Source organism: Protobothrops mucrosquamatus, unplaced genomic scaffold (genome assembly GCF_001527695.2).
Source record: "Protobothrops mucrosquamatus isolate PMUCROS unplaced genomic scaffold, P.Mucros_1.0 scaffold_125, whole genome shotgun sequence".
Taxonomy (NCBI): Eukaryota; Metazoa; Chordata; class Lepidosauria; order Squamata; family Viperidae; genus Protobothrops; species Protobothrops mucrosquamatus.
In genome coordinates this window covers 180,827-196,331 of record NW_015386201.1, presented here as the reverse complement: position 1 = coordinate 196,331, position 15,505 = coordinate 180,827, and the positions used below count along the sequence as shown (strand labels likewise).

The 15,505-nt window shown below is 35.8% G+C and overlaps 1 protein-coding gene across 1 annotated transcript in view; it reads right to left on the bottom strand.

The window, feature by feature from the left end:
- The window catches only part of COL3A1 (collagen type III alpha 1 chain), a 73,840-nt gene that overhangs the window by 18,581 nt on the left and 39,754 nt on the right, over nucleotides 1-15,505 (bottom strand). The window contains exons 10-32 of the mRNA XM_015817047.1: nucleotides 15,064-15,117; nucleotides 14,337-14,390; nucleotides 12,888-12,932; nucleotides 12,166-12,219; nucleotides 11,412-11,456; nucleotides 10,563-10,616; nucleotides 10,077-10,175; nucleotides 8,514-8,558; nucleotides 8,305-8,403; nucleotides 7,143-7,196; nucleotides 6,882-6,989; nucleotides 6,358-6,411; nucleotides 6,127-6,225; nucleotides 4,937-4,990; nucleotides 3,853-3,951; nucleotides 3,540-3,593; nucleotides 3,390-3,443; nucleotides 2,870-2,923; nucleotides 2,462-2,515; nucleotides 1,884-1,928; nucleotides 1,704-1,802; nucleotides 1,496-1,603; nucleotides 680-733 (exon numbers count right to left, since the gene is read on the bottom strand). Coding sequence (XP_015672533.1) covers nucleotides 680-733; nucleotides 1,496-1,603; nucleotides 1,704-1,802; nucleotides 1,884-1,928; nucleotides 2,462-2,515; nucleotides 2,870-2,923; nucleotides 3,390-3,443; nucleotides 3,540-3,593; nucleotides 3,853-3,951; nucleotides 4,937-4,990; nucleotides 6,127-6,225; nucleotides 6,358-6,411; nucleotides 6,882-6,989; nucleotides 7,143-7,196; nucleotides 8,305-8,403; nucleotides 8,514-8,558; nucleotides 10,077-10,175; nucleotides 10,563-10,616; nucleotides 11,412-11,456; nucleotides 12,166-12,219; nucleotides 12,888-12,932; nucleotides 14,337-14,390; nucleotides 15,064-15,117 — 1,539 coding nt within the window. The remainder of the gene's footprint in view (nucleotides 1-679; nucleotides 734-1,495; nucleotides 1,604-1,703; nucleotides 1,803-1,883; nucleotides 1,929-2,461; nucleotides 2,516-2,869; nucleotides 2,924-3,389; nucleotides 3,444-3,539; nucleotides 3,594-3,852; nucleotides 3,952-4,936; nucleotides 4,991-6,126; nucleotides 6,226-6,357; nucleotides 6,412-6,881; nucleotides 6,990-7,142; nucleotides 7,197-8,304; nucleotides 8,404-8,513; nucleotides 8,559-10,076; nucleotides 10,176-10,562; nucleotides 10,617-11,411; nucleotides 11,457-12,165; nucleotides 12,220-12,887; nucleotides 12,933-14,336; nucleotides 14,391-15,063; nucleotides 15,118-15,505) is intronic.

Sequence of the window (15,505 nt, the reverse complement as noted above, 5' to 3'; positions counted from 1 at the left end):
TGCCCCTAACCTAGTCCTTCAGTTCTTTTAATGTTACATCCATCATCACTCTAGCTCAGTCCATCCATTTTCTACATGCTCGCCTATAGGTTTATTCTACTTTTCGTTCTGTTCACTGTATTCTCGTCAAGAAACTACTCTCAACTGAGTAATAGTCCTGGAGAATTCATAAACCCATCTGCCTCTTCAAAGAATCTTGGTAGATCTGAGGAAAGTTAGGTCAACTAGATTATTTTTAATTTTATTCGTATTGCTGTAGAAAAATGTTTATTAAAATATTTACAAAATTGCACCCTTTAAGAGAAGAGCTACTGAAAATGACTATAAAATACATGTGCCTTTTTGGAAGGTTACGTTCAGCAAGAGTTGAGGCAGAAACTGAATTTTCAGACTCAAGCATCTCTAGAGATAAGGATTTTGTTGTGCCTCTCGCTTAGTCTTGGTTAGATAAGGAAGGAATTGCTATAAATAATCTGGAAATAGATGCAACCAATCAATCAACTACATTTCCTAAACTTCTCCTCAGGATTAGAAGCTTTTGGCATGCCTAAAAATATCCAGGCTATCATATTAAATGCAAAACCTTAAAAAAGCTATATGCTCTGCTGGAACCAATTTGGTTCTGTTATAAATTAGTCGAAGCAAACAAATTATTCATGATATGGCAGATTCTACTTACTCGTAATCCATCTTTACCAGCTGCACCATCTCCTCCTCTGCCTCCAGGCTCTCCCTATCCAAATGAAAGAAAAGAGCAGATACCTTGTGAATAAGCTAACCAACAGCAAGCTGTTGTACCATGCAGTTATGTTGATAAGCTTTTCCCAAACCCCCAAAAGCAATGTTTAAGTCTTTATTTAAAATTATATAATAAAGAGCTTTAAACAAATACAATCAACAGGGAGACACGAAGCAGGACATTGACTCAGTGGACAAAGACTAAAGTATTAACAACTTATACTTCTGAAGTATGTGAACCTAATTATTCACTAGCCCTATTCAAAGCATTCTTCCCTAAATTCAGTAACTTCAGTTGGAGTTACTCTTCTCAACATACAGGAGATGGGCTATAATAATAATAATAATAATAATAATAATAATAATAATAATNATGATGATGATGATGATGATGATGATGATGATGATGATGATGATGATGATGATGATGATGATAAAGTTGGAAGGGACCTCGGAGGTCATCTAGTCCAACCTCCTGCTCAGGCAGGAAACCCTATACCATTTCGGACAAATGGCTATCCAGTCTCTTCTTAAAAACTTCCAGTGTTGGCGCATTCACCTATGCAACCTGGAGATCTAGTTTAGTACTTATACATATTGCCTGGCATCAGGTTTTATAAATAAGTGATGTCAATCTCAAAAGTTTAGATCAACTTAGTTAAGCTTACTAATGCTTGATAGTAAGTCCTAGTTTAGCTGCTCTTCATAATTTTGGATGGCATTATCTGGCTATTAAGGGAAATATAAAAGAACATACCTTTTCTCCCTTGGGTCCAGGATTTCCAGAAGATCCTCTCTCTCCTGGCATTCCTTGCAATCCTGGAGGCCCCATACCACCAGGAGGACCAATTGGACCACCAGGGCCCTAAAATCATATTTTCCAAATCAGTTATTAAGACACCTGGAAAAAAAAGTACCTGGAGCATAATTTAGGATATATACAAAGTGCTATAATTTCAACTTACTTTTCCACCTTCAGAGCCAGCAGGACCAGGACCACCTCTAGCTCCAGGGGGACCTGCAGGTCCCGGTGTGCCTCGTTCACCTGGGATGCCATTTTCACCCTAATAGAAATAAAACCATTTAGTTTTATTTCAGTTCTTTCTTTTCACATTTTTATGTGACCAGATTAGTACCAAATTTACCTTTCCTCCTGGGAGTCCTGGAACTCCATTTTCACCTTTTGGGCCCTGTTGTGAAACAAAATCAATTTGATTATTATTTATATGTTTTAAAGGGTGACATCTTCATTAATATTCAAGCTGCAGCCAAACATTTCCACCTGAGGTGTCAATGACTCAACATTTATCTTCCAATGTATTATAAGTTCCACTGAGTTTAGCTAAAATAATAGCCACTTCTGAAGGAGGAGAAGAGAGAGAGAGAGAGAGAGAGAGAGAGAGAGAGAGAGAGAGAGAGAGAGAGAGAGAGAGAGAGAGAGAGAGAGAGAGAGAGAGAGAGAAGCTTTGGAAGTATATAATATCTTTGATTTCTGTAAGACTTTATTATAAAAATAGCTGGAATTACATCTAAATAATAAGTAATGAAATTTCTTAAAAGCTGAATTTTGGGGTAAAGTTATAGAGATTAGTTTTTGTGGAAAAGAAAGAATGTTTCAGAACAAGGTCATAATTCTAGAATCATAATTTAGATTGCTCTCCACATTAAGTTGCATTACCTATCCTTTTTACTCATATTTGGGAGAGATGAAAGGACAACTTACTGAATCTCCTGGTTTCCCACTCTCTCCGGGAGCTCCTGAAGGACCAGGTAGACCCTAGGGGAAATACAATTATTGTTTAATACATATTCCTCCCTTCTTTAAAGATTGCATTTAAAAATATCAGAAATAGAGATTTATTATACTTGAATTTTTTATTAAAATTTGAAATAGCTCATAGTAGTCAAGCCGTTAACATCATTTATGTCATTGTTGTGATTATAGCATTCAGTGTTACCACTTTTTATTGTGAACTATCATATACATTAAATAAATAAATAAATAATAAAACATGAAATAATTTGGTGGATGAAATCAGCCAACCTTAAATTTCTACTTTTCTTCACTAATTTCTTGATTCCGGTTTGAACGCATTATTCAGAAAGCAAACATTGAAGAATATCAGCATACCTGAAATCCGGGTGGACCTGTTGCTCCTTGCTCTCCTCTTTCACCAGGACCTCCCTAGGAAAAGAAGAACATCATTCATGGTTTTCCATCCCACCAATAACCCCTTCCTTAGCTCATTTGTCCTGAGCAGAAATAATTTTCTGTTCCTGTATATGAAACTTTCAAAAGCCCTAAAGGGACGCCAGTCAATGCAATATTAATTAAACCATAATAAAGAAAACAAAAATTAATGTAATATTGTAGAGTTACAATAGTCGGTGCTCCATTCCACTCAATCTAATTTTCAAGGATTTAGGCTAACCCAGTACTTTGAAAAGTATTGCTTTCCAATAATAGATCCTGTGATCAAAGAATGGGCTCATGTAATTCTTCCCATCACTGTAAACAATATAATGAGTAATAAGTTAATGCAAAATTGTCATTCATTGCTTGCATCCATTACTCTTTAGTAATATAGTTTATTAATGTAAGATATAGTAAGTTAGTATTAATACATAACTTTTATGTTTCTATTACTTACAGCAGGTCCTGGGGGTCCCTGTGCTCCTGATTCACCATCCTTTCCAGGTAGCCCCTGTTAAATAATGGAATAGTGATTAGCTTACAAGGTCAACAAAATCGTATATGTGGGTGTGTAAATGTGAAAGAGTGAAATAAATTATTTACTGACCGGTCCACCAGGTGGTCCAGAAGATCCTCTTTCCCCATTTTTACCTGGTGAACCCTAAAAATATAAAAGATTGCAGTTTAATATCTTACCAATTATTATACATCAAAAATTATAGAGTTGAAAGGCAGCTTCAATTTAACTTGCTGATAGTAAAATGTTTGGATATTTTCTTATTAGTTTCATACACTCTTCAGAGCTTATTTCCTTGTTCAGGTTTACTTTGGATAAACAAAGAGTTGACATCTCAAAGAGAAATAAAACAATGTCATCCTGGATCCAAGGCTGGTCTGGATAACAATGAGGTTATACTAACCTCATTGCCTTTCGGACCAGGGAAGCCCATCACACCTGGTTGACCTCGTGGACCTGCTGGGCCTGGGGGACCACTCCGCCCTGATTCTCCTGGTGATCCCTGAAAGTCATAGAGGTGAAGAGAGGAAGAAATATAAGAAAACACTGGAATATCACTGAGATTAAATATTCACAAACATGTTTAAACAATGGAATTGACCCTGTCCCATTCAGTGTAGCAGAAGGAGAATTATTAAATTTCAGTCCTTGTGGGGTCAAAGAGAACAGACTTTTCCACTGTGATCCCTGCCCTGTAGAACATGGGTATCAAACTCGCTGCCTCATGTGATGTGTCACAATGTATTGTGACTTTTTTCCTCTTGCTGAAGCTGGGGTGGGTGCGGCTTCCACATGACACATCTGGCCTGTGGGCTGGCAGTTTGACACCCCTGCTATAAAACATTCTGCTGCTGGAGATCCCCACCCTTTAAAACATGGATTTGCCAGCAGGTTTGATGCCCTGGTGCAGGGACTTTTCATTGGAGATGGTTGATGGGGTAAAAGAGAAAATCCTTCTCCCCTGTCATCCATCCCTTTGGTTTTTAGTTCTTATTTAAGATTTATTAATTTTAATAAGTTTTTATATTGACCTTTTCACAAATGTGCGGCATATCAAAAAAACAAATAAAGAAATGGATGGATGGATGGATGGATGGATGCTATTGTTTTTGGTCACTTCAAATATAATTGATTTTTTTTTCAGAAGCAGAAATTAATGCACTTTTGGTAATATTGGGCGTTGGATTATGTAAAAAGGCTTTCAGAGCCATTAAATAAAATAGTCAATGAAATGCTTGTAAATAATTCCCCAAGACATGAAGTAAGCAACTCAATTCATGCTCATAAAGCAGATATGTAAAACTCGCGACGTCACGCGACGTATCGGAACTTTTTCCCCATTGCCGGCAATGGGGTGGGCACAGTTTCCTCATGATGCATCTGGCCTGTGGGCCGGCAGTTTGACACTCCTGTCATAAAGTGACATCAAGGCAAGGCACAGTAACAAAAGTAGCATCAGATAAAAACAACAGAATATAGTGACGTACAGAAGGGCCTGGTTTTCCATCTACTCCTGGACCACCCGGACTTCCTGTTAAGCCCTAAGAAAGAAAATAATAATAAAATAATTATTATTATGTAATAAGTGCATGTTAAAAGCAATAGCTTTTCTAACCCTACTTTATTATGTGACTAGGAATTAAAAATACAAAATGGGGATATAGAGAACTGGTTGGAAAAAGTTGTTTCAGATACTTTAATTAGAGAAATCAAGAAAGGAATCCATACACTCAGAAATAACTGGTGCTAATACTATAAAGTAGGGATATAAATAAGATAGTTACTGTAAGTCAGGAATATTACAGTTATTTCTTTACTGTAATATTAATAAAAACTTTATTTAGATAAGGTTTTGTTTTCAAGCATCAAGTTCACAATGATGGAAGAAAAAAGCTTTCCTGACCATTTCTAGCCATCTTAAGTTTATGGGGAAAAAAACTAAGCAAGTTAAATAAATAAACAAACAAACAAATAAACAAACAAACAAATAAATAAATAAATAAATAAATAAATAAATAAATAAATAAATAAATAAATAAATAAATCTGGACATCTAGCACAGAAGGGACCAAGCTAGGTTATATATGCTCTTCCTGGCATTAGATTTTTTTTCTTCCTACAACAGCAAAAAGAAAGAAGTGGTACAACCATTTTATCACTCACTACATTACCGCAGTGAGGTACAGTTCTTTACAAGCTTCAAAAATCTATATAGCAGGGCTTCACAATTTATCCTGGGCTAAAGATTTTGCCTTTTAGAGATATGTGGGGACCTTTGTTACCAGAAGTAATGAATGAGCTATTAATTAAACCAACTGACTATGCACTGACATTTAATTAAAATTAAAACCATTTCAAAAGACTATGGCCTGGTCCTATATTTAATGCCCTTTCCTTCCCAGCCTCTCAAATTCTCTGAGAGCTATACCTCAATCTTTCTAGAGTTGCATTCTTAAGGGAACAGTGAACTATTAACTATGAAGAAAGCCAGGTATCTTTTAGATATAACTGTATCTCAGAACTGCTTTCGAGATGTTTCCATTAAATGTAACAAGTATTTACAATCTGGAAATATGGTGTCTGATCATTAATAAGGGAATGTATTGGTCTTTTGTTCTTGTAGCATCTTTCCAAATAATGTCTCATTGTATTCTACACCCAGGAGATTTCTACTTACTCTCATTCCTGGCAGGCCAGGGCTGCCATCCCGTCCTGGTTCTCCAGGACCTCCTCTTGGACCGGTACTGCCTGGACCACCTCGCTCACCAGGTGCCCCCTTAAATGACATTGGACAAAACGATCATACAAGGGTGTGAAGGAAAGAGGGAAACAAATCATACTATGATCTGAGCAAAAAGTAGTAAATTTGTTTAGAAACCAAAAAAACTAAGTTTTTGATATTCTTCACCTTTTCACCCGGAGCTCCATTAGCACCAGCAGGACCGCGGAATCCTGGGGAACCCTAAAAAATACAAACACGGATATTTTTATTTTGGAGTCCAAAATGAAAAGAACTCATGAGGAATTTCCAAAGCTAATGAAGTTGAGAAGGCAACGCATATTTTGATTTGTGTTCTTATGGATGATTATTCTGGGATCTAATGGCTAGAAAAGCTGAAGATTATACCCTTGTTAACAAACTGAAATTTTGCTTCTAGAGTGTAGCGGAAGAAAACAATAATGACAATGAAGAGAGTTTTCTCTATTAGCATTAACAATCTCATTGCCTTTTCTCTGGGGGACAATAATTATCTTGCTTTGAATTCCGATTCCTCTGAATTAATCCCATTGATTTCATTAGCAATTTAGCCACAACTGATGCACACAAATAGTGCATATTTGTTTTAGACACAAATGTATCTGGGAAAAGAGTGTTGACCATCATGAGTTGCCTTGTGTTCCTGTCTAAAACCAAGTGGGTAGAATACTTGCCCTTTCTCCTGCAGCTCCAGGTACACCATTAGTGCCGGGTTGACCAGAGGCTCCTGCCTTGCCTTCTTCTCCGGGAGGACCAGCAGCACCAGGGGTGCCATTTTCACCCTTGCAACAAAATGCATCAAACAGTTAATTAACATTTCAGATAAACTTTTACCAGAACAATGCAGTTTTTCAAATTGAGGTTTATTCTATTTTAGTAAAAAGGGTAGGGCAGTCCCACCCAGATATTCTACAGCTATATAAACCAATACTTACCCGTTCACCTCTTGCTCCTGGTTCTCCTTTTGCACCATTTTTACCAGGTTCACCCTAAAAAGAACACAAGACTGATGAATTGTCTTGTCAAATCTGATTTGTTCAGTCTCATCGAGCACAGACCTTGGTAGTAGATTAGAACCTTGCTTACAACCAAAGACAAGAGTTTATTTAGAACTGGATTCAAAGAAGTGTGTGCACAATGAGAAAATGCATCAATACTGTTACTCTGTGAATTCTTCTGCAAGGACTGATAGATTTCTCACAGTGAGATGTCAGTATGGGGATGAAGATGATAGGCTAGCCGTACAAATATGTAAGATGTTTTGAGACGGATATTAGAATGAATGTATAGCCTGTAACAGCAATGTGTATTTATAATCTAAAGATAAAAAAACATGCAACATTCTTTGGTTGTTGTTCTATATTGCCAATATAGCAGACCATCCTATATTATTTTTAGCTAGCAAAAGAAATAGAAACTCTTTTGCTAGAGTCAGGTTATGAAGTGTGTAGCTAGTTTGCCGAGGCCTGGATAGAATCCTATTTCCTCTCTGGATCCTTGTTCTGATCTTATTCCTTTACTCCATGCTATTCTGGAATATTTCTCCTGATAGAAGATTGGAAGCAGAAGACTCCACATAGGAGGAAACATAAGACATAGAAACCCTTTTTAATGATACAGGGAGGAAGATACACAAGGGAGCACTGTTACTTGAAGACCATCTCTGGATCTAAGTCATCTTCTTTATTAAATTGAGGTGTTTCAGGGTCAATATCTGTTCCACGCTTCAATATCTGGTCCATGTTTATTGCTTCAATATATAAATGAGCAGACATATATATATTGCTCCTCCTCTCCAAGTTCAGCTATAAATGTTATAAATTCTTACTTGGCATGTCATTCTCTTAAAATATTTTCTTACTGTGTAATATTTGGACCTTCTGGTTATCCCTTCTTTTAGATTCTCAAAATAGCATAACAGGAAGAAAAGGCTGACAATCTCCACATATTAAAAAGATGAAAAAATTTGAAACCCGGGAATTATTTCACTCTACCCAAATCATGTCCTTCTGTCAAAAGATATTGCACATTTTGTGTATAACTGAATTTGTTTTTCATGTAATCATGACATAAAAAAATAGCATGCTGATGACTTACAGATGGACCTCTTTGTCCAGGGATTCCATTAACACCAGAAGGACCAGGAGGACCACGAGCTCCACTTAGACCAGGAGCACCAGGAATTCCAGCAGCACCCTGGATAAAACCAACATGTGCTCAGAAAGATACCATTGAATGATTTGAGCCAACAGGCACATTACTTAGGAAAATGCAGTGGCATATACCACTCTGCCTGGGACACTTACTGGAGGACCTTTGCCACCAGGATTTCCATCACGTCCTCCAGGACCCTATTGACAAAAGATAATAGCTTTTATTAGGTCATGTATTTTTCTTTTAATATAGTTTAATAGTTTTTAAAAAAAATATCAGATGCATAGTGGTGGTTTTGCACTTTTTTATTTTATTTTTTTACAAATTTTTATTAATTTTCAAATAAACAAATTCTTAATACAAATATGGTGCACATAAAAAAGAAAAAAAACCTATTAAACATCATATTTTCAGAGGTGATCGGCAGTCCCCCCCCCGCATCCACCCTCTCTTTCACCCTTCCTACCTACTTCCCTCTTCCTTTCCTCCCCTCCTACCCACACCTCTCTCCTCTTTCTCTTCCAACTACCCTACACATCCCGCCTCCTTCTTTTCCTCAACCTTCGGATGCAGTTTGGAGGTACCAGCCGCCCACCTTCTCTTCACAAAAAAAAATTTCATTATTTCTCTATAACATATTAATACACCAAACTTTATATAACTCTACTCCCTTCATCCCCTTCCCCCCTTCCCCCCGGACTTCCCAGAACTGAATACAGGGATAAGCACATCACATCCCAAAACTAAATAAAGTTACCCAAACATAATACAATCAAATATTAACATACTTTAACTCTAATATACAATAATAAACATGAATATAAAATATAGTAATATATAAATTATACTAAGTAAATAAAAATAATAAAAAATTTAATCAAAGGCAATATGATAATTATTCATTTCATACTTTCTCTGAATATAATCTATCCATCTTCTCCAAACCAAAATAATTTTTTCTTGAGATTGATCTTTCAAATATGTGGAAATCTTGGCCATTTCTGCAAAATATGACACCTTCAATCTCCAATCGTCCATAGTAGGTAATACATCCTTCTTCCAATTTTGAGCGACCAATAACCTTGCTGCTGTTATGCAGTACAGCATCAAATTCATTTCTTTAAAATCCAAATTTTCCATAATACCCAATAAAAATAATTGCGGTATGAATTTTATCTTTTTCTTAAAAATCTGTTGGATGTTCCACCAGATCTTAATCCAAAAAGCCTTTACATCCCTACATGTCCACCAAATGTGATAATAAGTTGCATCTAAATTACCACATCTCCAACATTTAGGCTGCAAGTTAGGATACATGCAAGACAATTTTTGGGGGTCTAAATGCCACCTATAAAACATTTTATAAAAATTTTCCCTTAAATTCTGTGCTTAAGTAAACTTCACATTTCTTACCCAAATTGCTTCCCATGTATCCAGCATAATTGGTTCTTGAATATTTTGAGCCCATTTAATCATACAATCTTTAACTAATTCTGTTTCCGAATCCAGTTCTATTAAAACACTATAATTCTCCTAATATGAGCTCTCCTTTGATCTTTAATCTGCTTTATCCAATTCACATCTTCCAAAGTTAGACCAAGCTTTTGATCTATACGCTGGTCATGTATTTTTGAAATACTATGATGTTATTAAAATACACTTTACTAAAATCTAATTAGACTTAATACATCATTTTATAAGGAACTTATACTTACAGGAGGGCCAGCACCCCCAGATTGGCCAGGAGGACCGGCATCTCCTTTTGGTCCAGGAGGTCCGCTAGAGCCTCCAGGACCAGCAGGACCTGTTTCACCCTGTGAAGCAGAGAGAGTTAGACCAATCAAATTAACAATATGTCAGAACTGGACAACTTTATTGAGGTGATGATGGTAGGTTTGTGGGAGGAAGGAATTGGCAATGTGCTAATGAATATTCCTTAGAAGAAGCATTATCCCAATGAAATCTCAAATATTCTTGCTGGTGCACTGTGCATAGAATGGTATCTAGCAGAGGGTAGAATAGCAGAGGGCCGAAAGAATTAAGGGGGTATCAGCATCAGCAATGCACGTCAATATTCCACAGTAACAGTGGCTTCCTTCCCTCCTTTCAAAGGAATATATACAAAACACGGGCTAATATATGAAACATCTTTTTTCAGAGCGCCAGTTCAATCTCTTTTTATACATGCAGTAGTAAAATACCTTAAAACCTGGAGTACCAGGAAATCCTGAAGGTCCAGGAGGGCCTGGTGGACCCTGAAGAAAAAAGAAGAGAGATATGATTACTTGAAAAAAATGATCAGTGATTTCTGTAAAGAAAAACAAATGTTGCTTTGTATTACATCATATTCGAACAAGGGGGAAAAAAGACTCTTGTAATTGAGACAACCAGTATAAATGTATAACACGTGGGACTCTGTGTGGGGGAAAATGTATCTCTAGTTATGTGACTTATTGTTCTTAGGGTGACTTGTGGAGCCTCCAAGATAAGGTGACCAATGACAAAGTTCTTGAACTTCCATCCAAATCTAATTATCTGCTAATTTATTATAGGGTTCTTTTTTTCAAAAGCATTGGATTTTCTAAGTTGAAAACTTCACCTCTGACATTTTCTCTGCTTTATTTGCACATTTTAGTGTATTATAAATCTATTTATCTATTAAAAAAAATTATCTACTGTCCAGGTCTCAAGAGCTTGCCACCTCGACATTTTTAATGGAAAGGTGGGAGGAATAATATTTTAAAACATTATTTTATTTTAAATATTATTTGAGAGCCAGTTAAGGTACCAGGTTAGAAATCAGGCGACTGTGAGTTCTTGTTCTGCCTTAGACATGAAAGCCAGTTGGGTAACTTTGGGCCAGTCACTCTTTCTCAGCCCAATTCAACCTTGGCTTGGGTTATTGTTATGGTATAAAATATAACAAGTATAAAGTTTCAAATGGAATTTTGGGGATCCAAGGACCATAATTTGTATTTCAGTCAAGAATTTCAGTATGGGAAAATCAGAAAAGGGATGGGGAATACCTGAGAAAGAAGGGATATACTTACAGGTTGGCCAGCTGCTCCAGGACTACCATCATTACCACGACCACCCTGAAAATACACAGGAATTGATTAGAAACAAACGATTGTTGCTTGTGGTGTTTTAAAAAACAACTCAGCAATATCACAAAGCTTACAATAATGAATAACCTATAACCTTTCACAACTTCCCCGAACTCCTTTATTTATCGGCATTACAGTTCTTTGACAACCAAATATGGAACCCTAACACCTTAAACATACATACAAAAAAATACAGTATATGGGGAAAACTCTATGTCATCTAATTATATATTCATTAGCTAATTGCATTTTTTTCAGATCTAAAAAGAACTGTTCAGTGAAAAGGATTCCGTGTCTTACCACTAAATTTCCTCAACTGGGGTTATATTCTGGTAGGTTTTTTGATCTGGAGCATGCAAGCCAAATATGGGGCAAAGGAGGAACATATAAGAGCCAAAAATAGCAAACCAAAAATTCCCAGTTTTTATACACCAAACTATAAATATGGACAACACACTGCTAGAAAATAATAGAATCAGAAATGGCAAAGTTGTGCCCTTGAAGTGAGTTGTAAAATGTCTCCAAAAAGACTGATTTTGCTAGAGCAAACCACAGAAACCAAAGATAATAGAACAAATTTGACTTCCATTATCTTGTCCCATCCAGGATTCTTAGAGTCCATTGCTAATCTATACCAGAGAATCAAAATTGGCAACGATAATAAGAGTTTATATTAAACTTTCACCCAACTACTTACTGAAGTTCCTGGAGGCCCACCTCGTCCTCTTTCACCAGGCAGACCTCTGGGTCCCTAAGAAACATACAAGACTTTTAGAGAAGGAAGGGCAATCCAAAGCCCATTCATCACTGTAAAACTTTCATTAAAGAAGCATTACAGATGAATCATAAGATCAACCATGGGTCAAATTAGGCATTTGATGAAATCAGGGATATTTCATATATAACATGGTTCCCCCCCCTCTCATTTTTAAATAGTTCTTTTCTATACTTCCTCAAATCAGAAAGGCGATTTAGGCAAGAGGGATTAATTTAAAATCAGAAAGTGCAATAAGGTAAAATGGGGCCTGCTTCATGCTTCACATTGCCATTCTGGCTATATATATGAATTAGGCAAATGCATGATCAAGATACCTATAATTGCCTCAGGTGTCTGTGATCTTATCCCTAGGGTTGGCATCACTAATGCCAACCCTAGGGTATCCTGAAAAATTATTTGAAATTCAGCTCAGCCATACTTTTATTATTGCTAGGCTTACTTGCTACTAAATATGTGATAAACTTCTCCAATCAGAGTAAAAATATAAAACCTGTCTCTTTATCACTTACTACCTAATAGATGATCACAGAGTTCTATAGATCTTTCTCCATATGGATGAGTAAATGGATCACAGATTGATAATAATTCTGTTGTTGCTGTTTTCTCCCACATACTTTCTACAATATTGTTCAGAAAGTTACCATTGGTCCTGGGGATCCATTTTCTCCAGAAAGGCCATTTTCACCCTATGTGATAAAGGGAATATTGGTCAAAACATCGTCTTTATCATTCCACATTTGAGCAGGTCACCTTTACATCATTGCTCTAAATTCATCTTTCTCATCTTCTCAACTTTCCGACTATCTTCTCCTATTGGTAGCTTGTAATTTATCTCTTGTTGTTTGTATCTTATGATTTATGATTGTGTCTTATGATTTATGATCTTTGACTTACCATTTTGTTGTTTGTATGTAACTGAGAGCATATGCACTGGAAACAAATTCCAGTCACACTTGGCCAATAATGAACATTTCTATTCCTAATTAAGCAAGAACCTAAGTACTCTAAAGCAAATTTCCATATTTGAATCTCTTTCTGGATCAGACCAGTTCTGTACCAAGAAGAAAGGTCAGTTTGCACCAGCTGAAATTATACATATTGTATAATTCTCCTTACGGAGATAATTTTTACAAATGAAAATGTGGCATGCAAATTTTATAGATGAATAAACAAGCAGACTACCAATTTCTTAACAGAGTGATCTTTTTGGGAACAATGTGGTGGGCAGTGAAGAGACAAATTAATTGAAGATAACCTATTTTGCTTCATCAAATAATGAGAATGACATTACTGCATCTGTCTATAGAGTAATTTGCATGAGAAGAAAAAAAATGATATGTACATGATTTTTTTTAGGACAGCTCAATATGCAGTGGTACTTCTCTATCAAACACAATTTAAGAAGAACATAAGATTTTCAGCAACTAGCAGCCAAAAGCAGAGTAAAATTAGAGGTACTATATGGTCATTCTGATTAGCAATCCCTAGTGGATCAGTTTAATTAGTCTTGTTTTCAGAATTGTCTATCATCTTGTTAAATATGTTCTAAGTGAAGAAATATTTCATTCATCTCTTTTAAATCAACTTTTTGGGATGGAACATGGTTACTATACTTTGAGAAGTGGGGGGAGGGGGAGGGAGGGGAATCCCAACCCTTATCTCTAAGTACTTTCTTCTCACTGTTCACACCTGGGTATAAGGAACTCTTCAGAAAAATTGATGATCAGAGAAGATAAATGGGCAAAAGGAAATGTAAAAAAAAGTCATATATTTATAAATTTTGTGAACCGAACTTAGATTATGATCCTGATATTTCAGGGGCAGCTGGGTAAATCAGATTTAGGTGTCTCATAATGGAAGAAAAGTTTTGACCTCAGAGGTAGAAACCCCGCCCCCATTTCAGATGTCATGGCAAGTGAGGCATGAATATAATGGGAGAGCCATTACCAGGAAAAGAAAAATTCAGATTCAGTTCTGTTGGTAAATATTCTGAGAAGCCCAAGAGATTTAACTGTTTAACATCTTCTAAAGAAGAATTTTATCTGAATAAAGCTGTCTTTTTCTGCACAAGTAATAAATATAAATGGTACCTTTAGACCAGGAGCACCTGCATCACCTTTGGAACCATCTCTTCCATCAAAACCCTTTATGCAAGAAAAAAAAGAGATAATATGTAAACAACATTTTCATTACTATTACTATTACTATTATTATTATTATTATTATTTCATCTATAATAATAAATATTAACATTTATTAACATGTACATATTAACATAAGTACATGAATAACATAAATTTAGAAAATATATAAATATATTATATATTAATATATAATAGATTAATATATAATATATAATAATATTATGTATAATATATATATAATATATAATATATATATAATAACATAACATTTAGAAAATATGAAATTTTCTAAATCAAAATACTGAACACCTGGAATGTTGATATGTCTTGCTAGCTCTACCTAAAGGTTGTAAAATGAGGATGACCCCTAATTTTACTATGTACACTGATTTATCCTCTCCCAACCCATTTCATTAGCTTCAGCAATTCCTTTAGAAAAGTTTCTGACCACAACATGCCTGTTTCATCAGCTATTGTAAGTTTTATCCAACATGGTATCATCCTGATGAGTTGTACCTCAACTCTGATAAAATGCCCACCAGAATTCTATAGAAAGTGCTTTGATCAACCTAATCTGAAGAGCATTGAGTTGAAGAAGTCTGAGCCAGAGTTAGCTGTGTTGATATAATTCCCTAATTTTTTTAAAATAGAATGTTTGATATTGAACACTTACCCTGTGACCTTTCATTCCAGGCATTCCAGGCATTCCAGAAGGCCCTTTGTGGCCCTAAATTGAGAGAGAGAGAGAGAGAGAGAGAGAGAGAGAGAGAGAGAGCACAATAAGATGAGAAGAATTGCATTGGAAGTTTATGATGATCAGGAAATAGGCTAAGAGTTTAAGCATGGCTTAAACCTGAGGAATTATCTAGTGAGTCAAACTAGAGAAAGCCAAAAGGAGGAAAGATTCCAATAGTTCAGAATATAAAAGATACATAAATATTTCAAAAACTTGACCCTCGGAATGGATTATTTCTGAATATTCAATTACAAGGAGTCCATGTATTTAGTGGACATACCAAGACTGTTTTCAGTAGATCTAAAAGCAATATTCCCCAGCTTTGATTGCAGAAAAAAACTGCTCTTTTCATAAAACTGAATTGTGATGGATCCTCCAT